General features: G+C 37.6%; 1 protein-coding gene across 4 annotated transcripts in view; it reads left to right on the forward strand.

The window, feature by feature from the left end:
• Positions 1–19,994, forward strand: part of DGKB (diacylglycerol kinase beta) — a gene marked incomplete at both ends in the record, with an annotated part of 316,588 nt that overhangs the window by 238,478 nt on the left and 58,116 nt on the right. For all 4 annotated transcript variants that reach the window (XM_084260022.1, XM_084260024.1, XM_084260023.1 and 1 more), the window contains one exon: positions 4,539–4,734. In XM_084260022.1, the coding sequence (XP_084116148.1) occupies positions 4,539–4,734 (196 nt within the window). The remainder of the gene's footprint in view (positions 1–4,538; positions 4,735–19,994) is intronic.

Raw genomic sequence — 19,994 nt, forward strand, 5'->3', positions numbered from 1 at the left:
TCACATGTTAGATTAAAAAATGAAAAAACAAAAACAAACAAGAACCCTGGTTAAAACAAGTCAACCAAACAAACCTCTTGCATCCCAAGATGCAGCTTCACACATTTGGGTTTAAGTATGTGTAGCCTGAAAGACACTTGATTAGTTTTTGTAATACATACTTACCACATTTGTTTAGATTTTAATATATTGCAAGTTATAAATACCTTGATTAAATATGAATTGATCAGGGGTTTCTAAGAAAAAACTTCTATCCAGCAAAAAATCTTACATAGCATTTAAGATGTGATGTTTGAAAACATTCACGTGCAACCAAGTATGAAATACTAACATCCCAAAGCAAAAAAGTATGCATGGAAGATTGTGAAACTGCTGATACCAGTTGTATAATTATTACCAATTCATATCAATAATACCGTTATTACCAAATAAGTGTTACATTGCCAGTATATGAGACATGTTTGTTAATATTCACTTCATCTATCCTGGTCATTATCATTAGTCCTACATTTACAAACAAAAATCCTAAGGGAAAGAGTTTACAAAGTGTTTACACAAGAAGTGTTAGGAGGTAGTTATTTACAGACTTATTTACAATAAGTTAATAGCATTTAAATGAACAGTGCTTGCCATTATGCTTGTATGTAATGTTTCTTGTTTGTATGTTATAAACACTTGGGAGTAGCACTGTTTTCATCTGATTTTTAACCTGCTGCCCCTTGCCTCGGGGATGTTGCTGTAAATGAGAGCCTGGTGTATGATACCGCATTTCCCTCAGGTAAAATACACAAAGAATGCAATTGCTCCACAGCCAAATTTTGAATGAGCAAAGACCATGAAGATTAAGGATCTGTATCTCTGAGCTGGGAGACAGTGATCAAAAGTTCTGTAGGCAAACCCCATATATGATTTCTAACCTAATTAAGCTTGGCTTTCCTGATAGACTTTCATGCCTCACTCATTGCCTGTATTTTTTTCATTGTGAGACACAGAACAAAGTTGGAACACTAAATTATTGTGTTATTTAGAATAAGAAGTGTTTTTATTTCCAAATCAGGATCCAAGGAGTGGACGAGAGAAATACAGATTCTAAAGGAAGGGGAAAAAAAAATGATAATGTGGCAGTAAACGAGACTACCTTTTAGAGCACTAACACTTTAATTACACTTCAGAAAAAAGGGCATGTGAATGGTATTTAATGAAGGTAGGCATAGATCCAATGTAAGTGGAGATGACATGGTCCATACCTGCAGCCCTGTAAAAGCATTGTGGGACCAGAAGAAGCCTACTGTACCAGCTGGTATTGATGGCTTGAGGGAAGGAGTCTGAACGATTGTATAGTTTTGCATGATAGTGCACTTAGTTGCACAGCAAAGCCTTAGTCTCAGCTGCTTTCAGGGAAGGATATATTCTCAACTTCAAGATGATCTGAAAGATTTTGATCTAATGAATGATAAAAGATAATGCCTGGAAAGGGACTGAAGTTAGGAAAGAAGACAAAAAAGAAATAGAAGTGCTAGTGTTCAGTTCTGATCTAGGTAGGCATGCTCCACATTTTATAAACATGCTTTTATTCTTAGCAGCATCACTGCATTATTTGGGGAGGTGGGGAGAGGGTAGAAAAAGGAGCAGAACACATCTGTGTTTTGTTGTTGTAGCATATGAATGTGTTAGGACAACACAGAGCTACCTGTAGCGCAAACTTCTCTGTGTATGAACAAAAGAAATCCTCCTTTACTAATTCAGAAAGTTCCTCGTCACTGTGGGATTCTGAGGCCTAGTCAAATAATTGTCTTAGTGTACTACCTGCTGTGTTCAATATTGAGTGAAAATGGAAGCCAGACCCTGTGCCATCCTATTTCACAATTCTTCTTTTATTTAAATAATTCCAGTCAGTTTGGGGGACGCCAGACCTTTATAAATTAACAGCAGGGAAATACCAAAGGTGTCAGATTGCATATTTATCATCTTTCTCGTGTAATACTTAAATATGTATTAAGAAGTGACTGACATAAATTAGGCAGATTTCAGAAGCCACAGGCCGTGGCTTGTAGAGGACCCCCTTCTGCTTGACATTTCATCCTTGTCAAAGATCAAATTATTTTAATTTAGGCTGCAAATTATAAGGAATGAAGACTTCTTTGTGGGAATTCCCTGTGGTAATCTGACTTTTGTTGTTACTGCTGCTTGTCAGTGTGCAAAAGATATAATATGCATGCAAATAAGGTTAAAAAATATGTACTATCTAATTATCCAGCCAGTACATTCCACTTGAAGACAGTGGGAGGCCTGACACACAGTATGTGTTTGATTCATTGAGGCCTGCAGGGTATTTACACAAGATTACTTTTAATTATGAAATTAATATCTGTTTATCTAGAATGTATAGCAGTAAGTGAGCATACACATGAGCAGAATTTTTAGTAAAAAAATCATCTTAATATTTAATAGATATAAAATATAGGGGGGGAACTACGAATTTGCTTCCAAAATAGCAGGGAAGATCCATGCCTTTTTTCTTATAAGAAAAATGTGATAAAAAGTTACACTTTCAATTATGGAAGTTGACACATCTGCCAACTCACTTCCAAATAGGTCTTTTGACTTTAAAGGTTCCCCTCTATAAATACAATGCACGGGTTTAATATTTAATTCTTGAAGAGCAAATATGAAATGGAAACCATAATTTTGAAACTCTTCTCTACCCACATTTATAAACTTCTTAGAAGAATTAAGAAGATGCAGAATATGTAGTATAATACAGATCTGTTTTGTGATATCAGAAATTTTCAGGGTAAATAAATAACTATGTACAGTTATCTTTGAGATGCACTTTCCTTTTCTTCTTCAGAGCTGTTTAGGCAGAGAGGAAAAAGTGCCAGTGACCCACAGAGCAGCAAACTGCAAGTTGTCAGTGGACTGTTACTGAAGCATGGTTAATTATTTTTCCAGCTTTCTTCCTGATTATTGTATATTGGAATTACAAAATAAGACTCTAATCAATTTTAAATGCATGATTGCCCCTTCCCACCCACCCCCCACCCGCATTGGCTTGCAAAACATTACAGGAGTAGGATTTTTTGTTTTCAAAGCATGCTTCTTTACACTAACTTACCAGGATGTGACTTACCAGGATATCTATATTCTTTAGTTATGTTATGAGGCATAGAACCTATCTATGACTATCCAAGGTAGAAGTATATAAATTAGGGGGACTTTGGCTGGTTTAGTGAATTAATAAGTAGAACTGGCTGCTTTGCCTTCCACCTGCTGGTTCAACTATAATTATATGAAGCTGGGTCTTTTTTTTCTTATGTGGAGGTTCTTCAGTATTTTGCTGGTTTGTATGGGTTAGGAGCTTCCCCCCAATCCTAAAACAGTGTGTGGGGAGGAGGACTTAGCCTGAGTAAATTACAGCCTGTGAAGGCTAGATGTAGCCTAACAAGCAGGGTACATCTCATCCAATGTGTCTCAGGTGAACAATGTTTGCAAATGTTGTAGGCTTTTGCTACCTGAGAAGATCCTGTGGTTTGTCACTGAACAGGCTGATAAGGTCTTTGAACCATTCTTCTGGAAGTTAAGATATAATTTGAAGCCAAATTTAGCAAGGAGCATACACTGATAACATGCTTCAATGCCCAGTGTTGCTATAGAAAGCAGAAATACTAGTGATGCAAGGTGCTTTACAGCAATGATTCCCTCTCCGAAAGGACTATCCTGCAGAGTAAGAATTCTTTTGTGTATCCAGGAGGTCTTGGGAGGCTTTTAGAGCACTGCTACCTCTTCTTTAGCTCCATCTCCCATGTTTTCCTTTGGCAGTGCTGCTTGTTTCAGAGAACTGACTGGTGTTCTGGGGTAAGAAGTGCTGCTACTGCAGCTGTGTTTTGCTATACCCAGTTTTACTAATCTTACCTCTTAGTGAGAGTTCCTAGTCAGGCATAGCCCTACGATAATGTGCCAGTTGTGCCTTTGGATTGAAACTAATATTGGTATGGTGTTCTGTGCTCTTAGGACCTGCTTAGACCCTTTTCCATGAAACTGTAAATGATCTGTATGCAAGGACTTCTATATTCAGGTTCATGTGTAAGGGACTCAGGTGTTATGATGGCAGGTATCATTACAAAATTGTAAGACAGGCAATTTATCTGGAACAAGCAACAGAAAACATCCAGTTATTGCTATAGAAATTTTTGTACTATAAAGGGTTTTCTGCTAATATCTGTAGTGAAACTACAAATATATTTCACTTGGGTCAATGAATAGGTATCAGATAACAACATGGCTCTACCAAATAGTCCTACACTTAAGCAATCAAGAGCTCAATAGAAATCATGTTTTGCCTTCTGAATGAGGATCTGTTCCTATCTCCTTTCTAGATTCAAGTATGTATCTTAGGTATAAACATTGAATAAACAATTAATGGTGTTAAGAATGATGAACTGCTGAAGAAAAATATCTGATAGGTAGAATATTCTAACTTTTCTTTCTTTTTTACTGCTTTCTCTTTTTTTTCCCCCTTCTTTCTTCTTGCTAATCAGTGTGATGGAATTCAGCTAGACTTAATCAATATTTCTCTGGAAGGAATTGCCATTCTGAACATCCCAAGCATGCATGGTGGATCGAATCTTTGGGGAGAGACAAAGAAAAGACGGAGCCACCGTCGGACAGAAAAGAAGAGGTCAGATAAAAGAACCACGGTCACAGATGCTAAGGAATTGAAGTTTGTATGCCAAGGTAAAATTACAGATTACTATAAACTCTCTGGCTCCATACAGTCAACTCAGTTGTATAATTGCTATTGTATTGCCTCTTGTCAAGAAAAAGGATAGATGGTTCTTAGCTATTTCTTTTCTTGTGCATTTAGCTTTTCTGATGGGAAGTACTGGAGCAAAAGCATAAACAAAGACATGCTGATAATTGTATTTTAAATACTTGCAAACCTGCTTTGGATGTTACCTGTTAAGCAGATTAGACACACCATGTGGCACTGTTTGCTGCTATGATATTTGGTCTAGAAGGACCTGGAGTTTTTGGAGTCAGAAAATGCTTGCTGAGCATTTACAATGCTTTTTAATAACAGTGTGCATAAAATTTGGGGATAATCAGTCTGTTGGTAACAAACTTTGGGCAGAGGCTGTGGAAAATGACTTCAGAGTAACAAAAGCAAGCTGTCAATACATTTTATGTTATTATACTGTGATGCTGTATGCCGTTGCTAACTATATGCTGTAGCTTGCTTGCAGGGGTGTGATCCATCCTTTCAGGGCCGATATACTTTCCTGGTGATTGGATCCACATGCTTCATAATTTTTTATATTAATCAGAACTTTTGACTAAATCAACAGCGTATAGTACTTTGTAGTCTACTTTGTATACTGAATACTACAGTAGCATATCACTGCATATCACAAACTCTAGTAATTGTAAAACACTTTTCTGTTCACACCCAGGGATGAGCAGACCAGACTTGAAAACATTTTTTCCCCCTCTCTTTTTTATCCTATGGAGTAGTATCTCCTGCTTCAGAGTATATTCCTGCTTCTCCTTATTTAAACTGAGTACAGACCTGGACTTCAACTGTCTGATGTTACTGCGATCCTTTTACTCGTTTTGGATATCCTATTTTTTACATTTCATTAGCAGTAATTTAAGTCACTAGATATGTATTAGTATGTGTTGTAGTTTAATCCAGCTAATTTATCTGGATCACAGAAGTTTAGGAATAAAGTTGTTTTCTACAGCTTGGAAGTTGCAGTGGATATTAAGATGCAAAGTTGCTGTGTGTTTTAGCAATTTGACATGTGTTCTCAGTGTCTCGAAGTAACTTACTAACACACTGACAGCTGAAGTCTTAGCTGCTGAGCTTCTTCATGAACTACAATTTCTGTATTAAGGTCCTGGCTTTAAGAGATGGAGGAAGGCTATTGGGTAATGGACTCCCCAAACTTTTGCTTTTATATTGCATAGGGACACAGGACATTTCACCCTCTTGACAATAGTGAAACAAAATGTTATAGTCTCTCTAACTATTTAGGTTATATATGTATTTGATAGGTACCTAACAGCACTTTCAAAGTACTATTTTTGGAGTATTAGAAGGGCACTTTTATACTCCCATTTCTGTTTTCCTGGACAGTAGAAAATAAAATAATAATTAAAATATTAAAGAGTGAATAGAAGATTCTGCATTATCTGTTATGCACCTCGCATTAGAAAAACTAGTCTCAGGACTTAGTGTTCTAGTCACTTTATATGCACTGTGGATGGAAATAGCTCCAGTCAAAAGGCAATTTCAAAGCAGATTGACTTCTCAGTATCATAAACTAGAGAACTTCTATCTTGTCACTGAGTACACAGATCGTATTATTAGTTGCATCTACAATTTAGTGCTTAAAAGGAGTATGTTCATTGCGTTTCAGTGTGCAATGCTGGACTTGTTGTCTACCTGGACTTGTGCAAGACCTTTGACACAGTCCCCCATCACATCCTTATCTCTAAATTGGAGAGATGTGGATTTGACGGGTGGACCATCCAGTGGATAAGAAACTGGTTGAAAGAACGTAGCCAAAAGGTGGTGGTCAATGGGTCTATGTCCAGGTGGAGGCCAGTGACAAGCGGTGTCCCATAGGGGTCTGTCTTGGGACCGGTTCTCTTTAACATCTTTATCCATGACATCGATGATGGAATTGAGTGCACTTTCAGCAAGTTTGTGGATGACACCAAGCTGAGTGGTGTGGTTGACACAACAGAAGGAAAGGAAGCCATCCAGAGGGATCTTGACAGGCTGGAAAGGTGGGCCCAGGTGAACCTAATGAGGTTCAACACTGCCAAGTGTAAGGTGTTGCACTTGGGCTGGAAGAATCCCAGACATAGATACAGACTGGGAGAAGAGCTTCTTGAGAGTAGCCCTGCTGAGAAGGACTTGGGGATTCTAGTAGATGAGAAACTTAACATGAGCCAGCAGTGTGCTCTTGCAGCTCGCAAGGCCAATGGTATCCTGGGCTCCATCAGGTTGGCCAGCAAGGACAGAGAGGTGATTGTCCCTCTCTACTCTGCCCTTGTGAAGCCCCATCTGGAGTACTGTGTCCAGGTCTGGGGCCCCCAATACAGGAAAGATGTAGAACTGTTGGAGAGGGTTCAGAGGAGGGCCACAAAAATGATTAGAGGGCTGGAGCACCTCCCCTATGAAGAGAGGCTGAGGGAGCTGAGCTTGTTCAGCCTAGAGAAGAGAAGGCTGGGGGGGGACCTCATTGCAGCCTTCCAGTACCTGAAGGGAGCATATAAATAGGAGAGGAATCAACTTTTTAAAGGTGTAGATAATGGCAGGACAAGGGGGGGTGGATTAAAGCTAAAGGAGGGGAGGTTTACATTAGATATTAGGGGGAAGTTTTTTACAGAGAGAGTGGTAAGGTGCTGGAACAGACTGCCCAGAGAAGTAGTGGATGCCCCATCCCTGGAGATGTTCAAGGCCATGTTCGATGAGGCCCTGTGCAACCTTGTGTATATCCAGGCCTGGAGGTTGGTGGCCCTGCCTGTGGCAGGGAGGTTGGAACTCTATGATCCTTGGAGTCCCTTCCAACCCATGCCATTCTATGATTCTATGCTGATCAGTCTTGATTGTGCAAACTGGGTTCCTTTTTAATGGAGGGGCAGACATGCTCTGACTGCATGTGGGTGTTCAGTCCATGTAACCAGGTTAAAACAGCTCTAAGTAAAACTCCAAAATGAACACATGGATGTTGGAAAACCAACTAATTTGCTCCACAGATCCACTCCTATTTTATGCTGCAAAGAATAATTCCTTAATTTTGATAGCTATGATAGGCTCGCAGGTTAGAGTGTGCAGCTTCTTCTCAGTATTCAAGATTACTGCTGAATAATGGAATTAAATCGATTTTACTGCTAGATACCCCTAAATCTACCCACTGCAGAAATGACTGCCTGTCACTTCGAAAGCACCATGAATCCTTCAATAACTTCGTACAGGCATATCTGAGAGCCCTGTATTGTCTAGCTGATTGTTTTCTTAAGTACATTTGGATCGTACTTTTTAATTTGAAGGAAACATTTTACAAAATGCAGTGGTGTTGTTTTTTTTTTTTCTTAACTTGACCATGAAAGCGAAGAGAGAACAAGAATACAGATTGGTACACAGCTAAAAAACTGCAGTTGTGCTGTGGTGCAAAGAAAATACAAGTCTTTGTGGTTTAAACTGGAGTTTAGTATTCAAAGTTTGAGCCCTTAAATAGGATACTTGTACAGACTAGTGAAAGCTGTCTCCTCACTCCCGGTGGTTTATCAGTTCTGAGCGCATTGAGTCACTCTACTTGGAACAGCAGGACTTTGAGAAGATCCAAAGAAGAGACCTGTGTGTGGTCCTGCTCTTGTCCTCCCTCTGCTCTCATGTGTATCACATAACACGAGCCACGTACATGCAACATGATCATCACTGCAGGAAAAAGGGTCAAAGTTCTGCCAAATCTTTTTTCATTCTTATTTATCTGTACAATTCAGGGCAGGTATAGTCCTCTGACCCTACCCCCCTCTCACCCCCACCAGTTTGTTGTTGTCACCTGTTGATGCAAAAAATGCTTGTATTTTCTTTGCCCTTCCAGTTACCTCTGCATACTCAATAGAGAGACCACAATTTGGAATTTAAGTAATCAAATGGACACGTGCTTAGAAAACATCTGATTATCTGCACATACTCTGGAAAACACTGTATTGGAATGTAGCAATTTAAAATTGCTTTATTTAACTATGTTCCCTGCTTCTCTTTAGGAGTTGTGCATGTACACTAAAGAGTAACATTTGTCATTGGTAATCTATTGATATGTGTGTCTCTGCGTATATCATATTTCTTTCTATTATCTGCCTTTGATATTTTAATATAAAACATATATGAAAAATTATTTGATTAAGTTATAATTCATTGGAAAGAAAACCTTATTTAGCTAAATACTAAATACTATCCTAATCTTTGCTGATGGAAAAAAAATACCCTACAGTTTTAATTTCAGCTGCTGTGCAGATGTATAGAGGGCCTTTCAACAAATGTTATTAGGGTAAAAATCAGGTCTTTTTTTTCTAATTTAATTTTCATATCTAATTTATCATTATCATTTCTATTGTACAAAATCAATGCATTAGGAAAAAATATAACTACAGATATACGCGACCAATTTGTGAAAGTAGATTATTTAATTAGTATTTTGACTTTATGAATCTGACACTTGCAATATTTCCATTTGTTGTTTTGTTTTAAAATCTTCTAGTATGTACATATCATATTTCTATCCACAACAATTTTTTTTGAAGTACAGATTTTACATATAACTGTGAACTATGCTTGAACATTATTTGGACAGGATTTTTGTTTGGATATACACAGATACTGATAAATGCCAAAAACCAGTGCTTTAAAAAGATGAACATACTGCATAGAAACTAAAGTATGAGTTGAGAAACATAAATGTAAATAACTGAGCTACTTGTTGTTAGGAAATTACATCTAAAACATAAATTGAATCATTACAACATATCTTACATGAAATATATATACCACTTATGTTAAGTGTTAAACAGCAAAAATTTCTTCCTCACAGAGATACTAAATAAAATTTTCAAACCTTTTGTGACAAAAAGGGAATGGTTCTTTTGAAAATATCTCTACTAAACTTTTTGCTGAGTGGAGTAGGGTTCCTTTGGGATAGATGTTGTTATGTTTTGATTTGCTTTTATTGCTGAAGTTCAGTTAGAGCCCTGTCCTGAAATGGAATCTCTTTTAAAGTTTAAAGTCTCTTAAGACTTTATTGCAAGCATATATGTAACTTGTTTTTGCACGAGTAGTTCCAGTCACCTCAGTGGACTCATTCCTGAAGACAATATCTATGAACTATTAATGGGTGAAACCTTCAGACTATAAATATTTCAGTGCAATACTTTCTTCCTATTTATTTCGTACATCACCAGGCACACTGATACTTAACCAAGTACTTACCAAGTTCATCTGCGCAGCTTGTTAAGAGCTGCAGTGAGCTATTGCTCAGCAACATGTCAGACTACAAGACTAATTCAAGAAAATGAGCATTCGTGTCACAGCACCGAGGCATAAACCAAGCCTACCAATGTGATTCAAGAACTCTGTGTGGAAATCACTGTTAATAACGGAGTTACAACTTTCTGAACAGAAACACAGAAGTTTTGGAAATAGAATAATGTAATAGAGTGAGTTCACTACAGTTAAAAGCAGGAGACGTGCAGAGACTGTGAAGGCCTTGAAACACTTCACACAATGTATCCATAGGAAGAGAGGAGAAAATTCCACTCCACAGGGAAAAAACTTATCCCAAGTTTTCTAAACAGCTTACAAGCTTTGTGGGCTAGCAGACTGATTTAATTTATGAATGTCTTTCATAAACTACATTCTGACCAGGTGACTTCTCCTTGCTGCTTATAACTCCCTAAATATAAAATTTTGACATATTATGAATTTTGAGATCTCTGACCATGAATTAATAAGTTGAAAAAGTTAGAAACTGTTCTACACACACAGAATATGTAGACTAAAGTATACTTCAGGCTATTTATGACAAGATATGAGGCATGCATAATGAACTCTTTTATTAATATTTTTTATTAAAAGCTATGGGCAATGTAATGGCTAGATAAGTTAATCACACTAATTTTGTATCTTCTTTAGATAGTTTGGGGCAACATAGCCATTAATACATTAACACAGAGAAAAATATCTAATTATAGCTATTGCATAGCTGGTCTATATTAAGACATTCAACTTAGAGAAACAATGTTGTTTAGACAGAGTATGTAAGGAAAATCATTTAATTGCTGCCTCAAAAATTCTAACTAGGTATCTCTATGTACCTACATATATAGGTTGATGAAAGGAAGTAGTAATGATATAATCATGTTCTACCAGTTTTAGTAATCAGTGTTGGAGTTACTTTAGAGAAAAAAAAACAGGTGAATTAACTCTCAGCCTCGAGAAGAGAAGACTCTGGGGAGACCCTGTAGCAGCCTTCCAGTACATGAAGGGGATGTACGGGAAGGCCAGAGAGGGACTATTTACAGAGCAGGTGGTGATAGGACAAGGGGTAATGGCTTTAAACTGAGAAAAGGTAGATTCAGATTAGATATTAGGAAGAAATTCAGTGGTGAGGCACTGGAGCAGGTTGCCTAGAGAGTTTGTAGATGTCCCCTCCCTGACAGTGTTCAAGGCCAGGTCGACTGGGACTTGTCGAGTGAATCATTCTATGATTCTAACTTGAGTTGATCACAATATCTTTTTAAGAACTGGAGGTAATATATTTGGTATTCAGAATTCAGGGAAGCAGAAATATGTCTGGCTAATGAACAGCAATGACTTAATCAAAGGTAATAATAATTACACACTGTTCTGAGCTAGGCTCAAACTTACTAGAATAGATAACAGGAATGTAAAAACACGTTCTCGTGTTTGACAAAGGACCATAAATGGATTGCTAGCTTGCTCAGAAACTGACTACACAAACTGAGGTATATGTCTCTATCCAAAACAAATTTACAAGCAAGGCATATATGCTGGAAATACCTTGCTGGATAATATACATAAATGTCTATATTTCTGTTAAAAATAATAGAGAAAGAATAGAGAAAAGAGTAAGCATTGAACACAGTAATAAAAAAACTTGTTGATTCATTTCTAAGAAAAACTTAACAGAAAGACAGCTTTTTCAGCCAAATTCTGACCACAGAACTGTTAGATAAACAGAGGCTCCCTTCTGTTCAGGTGTTTCTACATTTGAAGAAAATGATTTTTTTATCTGTAATGGTAAGGAAGAAGTATGAATAATGAAAATCCAGCATAGATGTTCTTTTCCTAATGAAAGCAACCCAAGAAAACCTGCAACTTGTCTAACACACAGATCAGAAAAAGTAAGAAACCAAGTTTCTCAAAAAAGCAGTAAAATAAGTTAAATTTAAAGGGGTTATGGCAGGTTGTATCTCTCAGTTTAAAAAAAAAAGTAAAAAAGAGGAACCATACTTGTGCTTCTTTGCCTATTTAAATAAGACTTATTACTGATGATATATATTAAAGTATTAAGAGTATGAAGTTCAGAAAAGTCCATTATTACTTCAATGTAAACTACTATAACACTCAAGTGGAACTTATTTCTAGGGTATAAATTTAGAAAGCGTACATATGATGAGTTATAGTGTTGCATGAATCTAAAACACTTTGACTGTTTCACTCACAATTCATTTGGTTATGTAGCTGAATTTCTTTGCTTGGAAAATAACACAAAATTATCCTTGAATGAAATTTTAATTTCTTTCCTAAATTTTGTTTAATTGCTCTGAAAATAGCAGCATATTTTCTGTCCTTGATTGAAACTAGGTAGGCAAAGAAATACTCTAAGTAAATAGCAATGTTAAACCTTCTAACTCAGATACTTCTTCAAAGTTTGATTGTTAGAAAAAAAAATCCTAGATTTATTTAGGTTTTTTCCCTCTCCAAGCATTCACCTGAGCATCTTAAAGGATATATTGAAGCTTTAACCTAAACTTCTTATATTTGTATGAAATTTCTTATTTCAGTTATGTGAGCATGTGTCATTTTACAGAAAATTGAATCCTTGTAAGACCTCTTAAAGTTAGGATGACATTAACTTCACTGTCTAAAAATCAACCCTATAGCCAGAGTCACCTTAAGAAAGTGTTAATGCCATGCTTAAATACAGGTCAAGGGTAAGCAGTATAAAATGCCCACTGGAGGTGATTCTCTCTGCATTTGTTGCAAGTGGAGCTGTCATGGTTTAGCCCCAGCCAGCAGCTTAGCCCCACACAGCTGCTTGCTCACTCCCCCTCCACTCCGTGGGATGGGAGAGGGAATCAGTACAGTGAAAGTGAGATAAAGGTAGTTTAACAGGTAAGGCAAAGGCTGCACACACAAGCAAGCAAGACCGGGAATTCATTCCCCACCTCCCATGGACTGGCAGGTATTCAGCCTAACAGTGACTTGGGCAGATAAACAGCATCATTCCAAATGTCCTCCCTTCCTTTCTTCCTTCCCCAAGTGTTATATGCTGAGCACAACATCATATAGTGTGGAACATTTCTTGGACCAGTGACAGGAACCGACCACTGCCCTGCCAGATAAGCCTTTTTGAGCTGAACCACGCTGCCTTCTACAGATGATGTCTCCCACATCTTTCGTGAGCACTGTAGTCACTAATCTGCTGAGCAGAAAAGACTATGGCAAAAGACCCGTCTATATTGTTTCCAAGTGCTGGGAACTGAAGCAGGGGAGCACCAGTTTGAGGGATTATAGTATAAGCAGTGTTGGGAAACAGGACAGCATTCAGTAGTGTTACATACTATTCCATATTTAGTTGAGACTGCATTATTTTGTCACCTTTTAAAGATCCAAATGCCATGCTGAATTATCCTGGCTTGTTTGTGTTGCAGCATTCAGCCATTGTGCAATGCCTTTTCTATATGGTAACAGCAGTAACTGGCCACCGCTCAGGGCATATTGCTCCCTGGCTCAGGAGAGAATTCGGTAGGCAGCAGGAGCTGCTGTGTCCCACCAGGCAGCCACATGGTGTAGTTCATCACTGTGCGAGGTGTTGATCTCTGGCTTTCCTGAGGTTGTAAGTTCAATACAGCAAGGAACCTTTGCCAGTTTGTCCCCGTGGTAGTACCTGTTCCTGCAAATCAGGGGCCTGTGTAAGGCAGGGTGCAACTCAGAAGGTGCTTCTACTGATACAGTAGTTCCCAGGTTTCAGCCGTTCTTCTAGAAACTGTGGAACATAATGCACCATGCTGTGATGTGTTGCTACTACTCAGCACAATCTTGTCTCTGTAGAGACAGAAGGAGAAAAAGAGGAAAGAAAAAAAGAAAATACAAGTAAGTTAAGAAATAAACATCACAGGTTTTCCACATTAGTAAATTGCTCCTTCTCAGTAGATTGGTAGTTTTCCTAACTCAGAAGTTGGACTTTGGCTATCTGAATGATAGGCTGGTATTCAAATGCCTTTGTCCCATATTGGCTACTGCAGGTTGTGTGGTCTTGGCTCCCGATTTGTACTGCATACGTGTATTTCCTGGAACAACAGGTTGAGATATCAAGAAGATGTAAATGGCCCATTGTCCTAACCTTGTAGTTGAATTGTGCATTGCACCCATTAGTTTTTAAGATCTGCATTCAAACTTTTATTTTACCAAGTTTGGGTTTTCTAATAATAAAATGGAGTCTAGACCGGTGTGATTTAATTATGCCACTAAAAAAGCCTTTTCCTGTCTTTACACACACACAGAGAACAGAAAAGCTTTGGGGTTCACTCTTCCCCTCTAGATACCTTTATCTTTTCCTGACATTCCTTAAGGAGGTGCTGTGTTCAGCAAGCGCTTACTTGTACAAGTAGGCTTATCAGCCTGGGAGATGGAGTCCATCATTCATAACACAGTTTGAACCTCTTAAAATATAAATACAATTCCTTGTTGCTGTGAAATAGTGATTTTATTGTTATTAAGAAGTAGTGGGACCTTGAAAAATGGCTTGATAGTCTGGTTTGGTTTTGTATTTATAAAGCATGTATATATGTTTCTGTGCAATATAGATCACAGCAGAAAAACAATTTCCTTTTATTTACAAGGCAGTTGAGATTGTCATTGTATTATACCTTTTGGTGCACAGAATGTTCATTTTCTTTCAAACGTTATTCATCGAAAGAGGATAATTATGGTGTATTTCACAGACTGCCAGAAGGAAAATGTATCTTTGAAAAGTTTCATTTCCCTTAAGTTGCTCATTTTCTATAGGAAGACAGAGCTATTAAGTAACATACCCATGACAAAGATTGATTAAAATGGCATAAAGGACTATCTTATCTCTAAGTACAGGGATTTACACGTATAACTCCTATGACATTAAATGCAGTAGGTGAAATTAACTCTAACTGTTGTATAAAAAAGTCCCAGTAAATTGGTTTGTATGGAGAACAAGGTGAGGGTGGGAGGGATGGCACGTTAAGTAGCAACCGAGAAGTAGGAAGCTACTTAGTGTTTTAGGGCACACCTACAGTGTAATGTCCTAATAATCAAGCCAATCTCTGTGCCAGCAGCATTAGTGCGATACTCTGCTAGGGCTCACTTTGGCTGCTGAACAGAAGAAACATCACCTTGCTGATGAGGCTGAGATGCTCATACTCAGCCAGCTACTTAGAGGAGGCTCTGGCTCTTCTACAGCGTTCAAGGTAAATTTAGCCTGGGTCTGTCTAACCTAGCACAAGGTATACATGCCTTTAGCTTCAACTTGAGCTGCTTCTGTGTCATATCCCAACACCGGTGCCTGCAGAAGGCTCATATGACCCATTCCACTGTACTACACATACTTAGCTCTGCTTTGCTGGGAGCAATTCATGGCTCCTGCACCTTATTAGCCTAGGTGGATGACTGCTTACCCACAGTATGACAGCCATTAGCTAAGATGTGGCAAATGATATGGGAGCTGAATGGAATAGCCAAAGATTTTAATTCTTTTTTCCCTACTCAGTGCACAATTAGTAACAAAATACTATTTTTCATTGCAGCAAAGTTGACCTGCTTACCCAGGTTGCTTTTTTTCTTTTTTTTTCCCCTCCTCTCATTTCCAATACCGAATGCAACAGCTTTCCTGGTATGTATCTGTGTAAAGATTTGACTTTGACTTGAAAATACACTTTGCAGGATGTAAAGCTCCATAATAATTAGCTCTTTTGTACATGAGAGGGGAAGCTTGCCTTTCTTGAACTCTTTGACTCTTCCATCCATGTTGGTCTTTGCTCTGACTAGAACTCTGCCACCATGTTTCAGCAACTCATCCAGCATAGTAGCAGCAGTGTGACGTGGTCAGTCTGGAACTCGTATTTAGCTAACACAGCAGATAAGAGGTTGGTATTTAAAATTTATTTTGCCATATATCAAGTATGGGCATTTGTACAGGAGCATTGGCACAGCATGTAAGTCCTTTTTGCGGTAATTCCACTAAAATTGTCGGATTTATGTAAATTAATAATAAAATAACATGGTTTAAGTCAGAATTCTGCATTTTCTACATATTGAAATGTGCATGAAGAACTTAACAACTTTCAGATTTTTAAAAAAATGAATGATTGAGAATGTGTGTATCTAGGACAAGTTATGTTTAATTGACATTTTGGCTTTCATAATCACATAAATATGTGCCTTTTCCTCCACTTCAGCAAGTATTCCATAACAAACAAGTGAATAATTTTTTTAAAGAACCAACCCAACTTTTTTGTATATATCTTCTACATGATATATTGATTTTTGTCCACATATTTAATTTTTTATATATATATATATATAAGCGTGAATTCTTATGGTTTTGTAGAGTTTAATTTTTGTTTCCTACTGCTGTAAAGAATGAGTAACAATTATTGCAGAAGTTTTAAACCCATCTGAGACCAGAAAGCAGCCCCATCTTAGTTATAAAATAACCATATCCTATTATGGTACTTTGATACAGAGTTTTTTCTTTAATTAACAAAGTGAAAACATCTGTTACTGTCTCAACATAGTTTTTGAGTTTCATACCAATTCTATAATTCATGTGTTTCTCTGCTTCTGAAGTTTTTCAGATATAAATTATTTGTAGATGTTACTTTTCTTCCAAAAGCTTACAAAAAGTCCTCAATTAACTAACTACAACAGGTGTTTCCTTTCTTGGGGAAAGGAATGCATAAGATTATTGTAATTTAGATTCCTGTGTGAGTTAAGGAATTGGCCTGTTATTAGAAACATTGCAAGCTCAAGGAAAATGATAAAAATGAAGTAGAAAGGTTAGATGAATTGAAGACTGAGGCAGCTTTAACCATTTCACGTTCTTTCACATGTGAATGTTGGGGGTGTTGCCCCCACAAAATCCTAAATGTGACTTGATATGTGGGTATATGGTTTAGATTTGCAGGAATATTTTCTGATGACAAACATATGTTTTTATATTGTGACCTTTGCACCAAAAGCTGCAGTAACCATTCTGCAATATTAAATTTGTTTAATGGCAGACAGGTATTCCCAAGGAATGCTTGCTGGTGTATTACCTAGATTGTTTGCTCATTTAACCCTGCCCCAGGTGCCTGAATCTTTAGATTAAAGAAACAGAAATGAAAATAGAATAACCCAGCTGATCATTTGTGGCTGATGTGACACATAATCGTTTCCTCTGATCCATTCCAGCTTTCTATTACTTCTTAGTAGAAAGCTTCGAGTTCCTTGAATGTTTGGAAAAGGTGTCAGATTGACAGCAATTTAATTTTGAGTAAGAACAGGAAAGACAGCTAAAGTTAATATACATATTAGTGTTACTAGGAAAAAAAAGTAAAATACTCTAAAAATATTGATGATATGAAGAACCAAGACCATCGGTTGGATCTACATGAATTTCCATTTGTTGCTAGAGGTAGAAGTGGAATTTACAGGAGAAAATTAGTGTTTGCATATGAGACAGATGCAGAAGTATAAGCATATATTAAAGCAAAAATGTCAAGTTCAGTCTGTTATATTAAAAAAAGCTGAATTTGTTCTGTTAGGTTTTTTTTTTCTTTCACTCTGCAAAGACTGGTGTTACCCAAAGCATTCAAATTTGTGTAGCTATAAATATATGTTGGAATTATGCAAGTATTTTGCTAGTGCCTAATTACTCTGAAAAGAGGGAGTTGTGAGGTTTTGGCATTTTTTTTTCCATACTTGCTGTTATGATCAATTTAAAGAGTATTTTTTTCTGTTGGGTTTTTTCCTCCTTCTCTATTTGTTTTCTTCATATAATCACCTGTGGTCTGCTAGCAAATATTCTGTTATCAGAACACTGTGTAGCAGAAGCATGTGTCCAACCATGCCAACAAAAATCCCTGTCTGATAGTAGCATTGTTTCAATCTCATATTTATGTAGACCAAGTGTAAGTTTGTTGATTTTGTGCACTTGCACTGCTGGTGAATCAAATAAAAGAAGAGGAGGTTCAGTCAGACCACGTCATCTCCATGACCTGCTCTGTTTTTACCTGCTGCCTTTAAATTGTAGCCTCCCTCCTGACACTCTTAAGCATTGCCAGTAAACCACCAGGTTGTTTATAAGAGCACATTGTAAAGTAGGCTGTATTGTAAAGTATGAGCTGCAAAATTAATGGCATTGTGAGGTGCTGCCTGCTGGGGTGAAAATAAATTGTAAGAAAATACAGGGAGACAGGTAATGGGCACTAACTATACTGCACAACACTTTTCAGACTGCTGCTGACTGTGTGCCAATAGATATGGCAATAACTGTCAGCAAGATTTACAATACTTTCACATTTACACAGTGAGAGTAGAAAGGTTGAAAGAGTTCTATAATTTTATTTAAAGTTTAGCGCCAACTATTTCTGGACCTACTATTTCCAGGCAACAGGGTTACAAACACACTGCTTATCTTTCATATGTGTCAGTGGGAGGGTTTTTATTATCGTCGGAAGTCCTTGAAGTTTGACATAAGAAAAATAGCGGTAAAGCAGAGGTATATACTTAATTGTGAAATCCAGGTAGGTACAGATTTTGCCATTTATTGTATATGTTGTGATTTCTGATAGCACTAAATCATGCTACCTATGTATAGCCCCAGTGGGTGGTTCCTGCAGGCAATACATTTTCTGGCTGTGCTGCTTTGCCTGATATTGAGAAGGCACAGCTTAAAGCTACTATGTAGGCTTTGTTGACCCTGTGGCAATGTGTTCCGTGCTGCAAAAATCTGCAAGAGGATAATTGAACTCTTTTAGAGGTACATTGTGCAGGGCTCAGGAGTTGTCCCATCATCCTCCTTATCAGTATTCGGACACATGTCTTCACACTTTCAGTAACTTTTAATAGTTGTTAGCACTGCAGAGATGGTAAAATTATGGCTTTGAGCTGAATTTTCTTTTTTTGGTTTGCACATCCTCAATGGAACTTGTAAGTACTTTCTATGTGCATTATTTTAGAATGAACACTCTGGTTACTAGTTAAGTAACTTCTCATCTTGTCATAAAGGCTTCCTTATGTTTTTTAGTGGCTTCAGCTGCCATCCAGTGCAACAGATGCTTTAAAATATAGACTAGTGAACCCATGGATTTGTAATAAATCATAGACAATGTCTGTCTTTTTTTGGTTGGTTGGTTGTTTTTTTCTTTCTTTCTTTTGGGGGGGTGAGGGTGGGGGGGAGAGGGAGGCTAATACACTATCAAGTACAGGGAAAAAACTTATAAGCTTAAGAAAAATAGCCTTTTTAGAGCCCAATAGATAAGTTAAGACTGACCAAACCATTCCTTGTATTGCTTTATGTGAACTGTGTGAACAAATTGGCAGTTAGTGATTATTATTTATTCGTTCTGTGGTAACACTTGAAGGTCTTGGACACAAGGCACTATATAAACACAGATCAAATGGACATTTCCTGCTCGAAGCATCACAGAACCAAAGGATAATTTAGGTTGGAAGGGACCTCTAAAGGTCATCTAGACCAACCCTCTCTGCTCAAAGCAGGCCTAATTAGATCAGCTTGCTCAGGGGCTTGTCTAGAACTTGCACTCTAAAGAGTATAAGAATTTACGATCTGAAGTTAATTTGCTAAAATCTAAGGATTTGGTTCTTGAATGCAAGGTTAAAAAGTCCAATCTCATGCAGGGTGTATGTGACCCTAATTCAGGCAGTCAGTATGTCATTTGTTTTATTTTCATCTTTCTTACTCACTTGATCAGAGACCTAGCTGACCCAGCAATCCTATCCCACGGGCTCTTACAGCTCTCTGAGAAATAAGAGTTCTCTGCTGGCGAAAGGGCCTCAGTATACCCACCCATAGGATCTTCTCGAAGGCCTCCCCTCCATTTATCTGAACTCTAGATATACCCAAGAATATAATTTTGCTTCTAAAGTCTTCCAGTTTTTCTTGTTGACCTACTTTATTTCTCTTTTAATTTCTTTTCTT

This window comes from Gallinula chloropus (assembly GCF_964237585.1).
Source record: "Gallinula chloropus genome assembly, chromosome: 2".
In the NCBI taxonomy this organism is placed as follows: Eukaryota; Metazoa; Chordata; class Aves; order Gruiformes; family Rallidae; genus Gallinula; species Gallinula chloropus.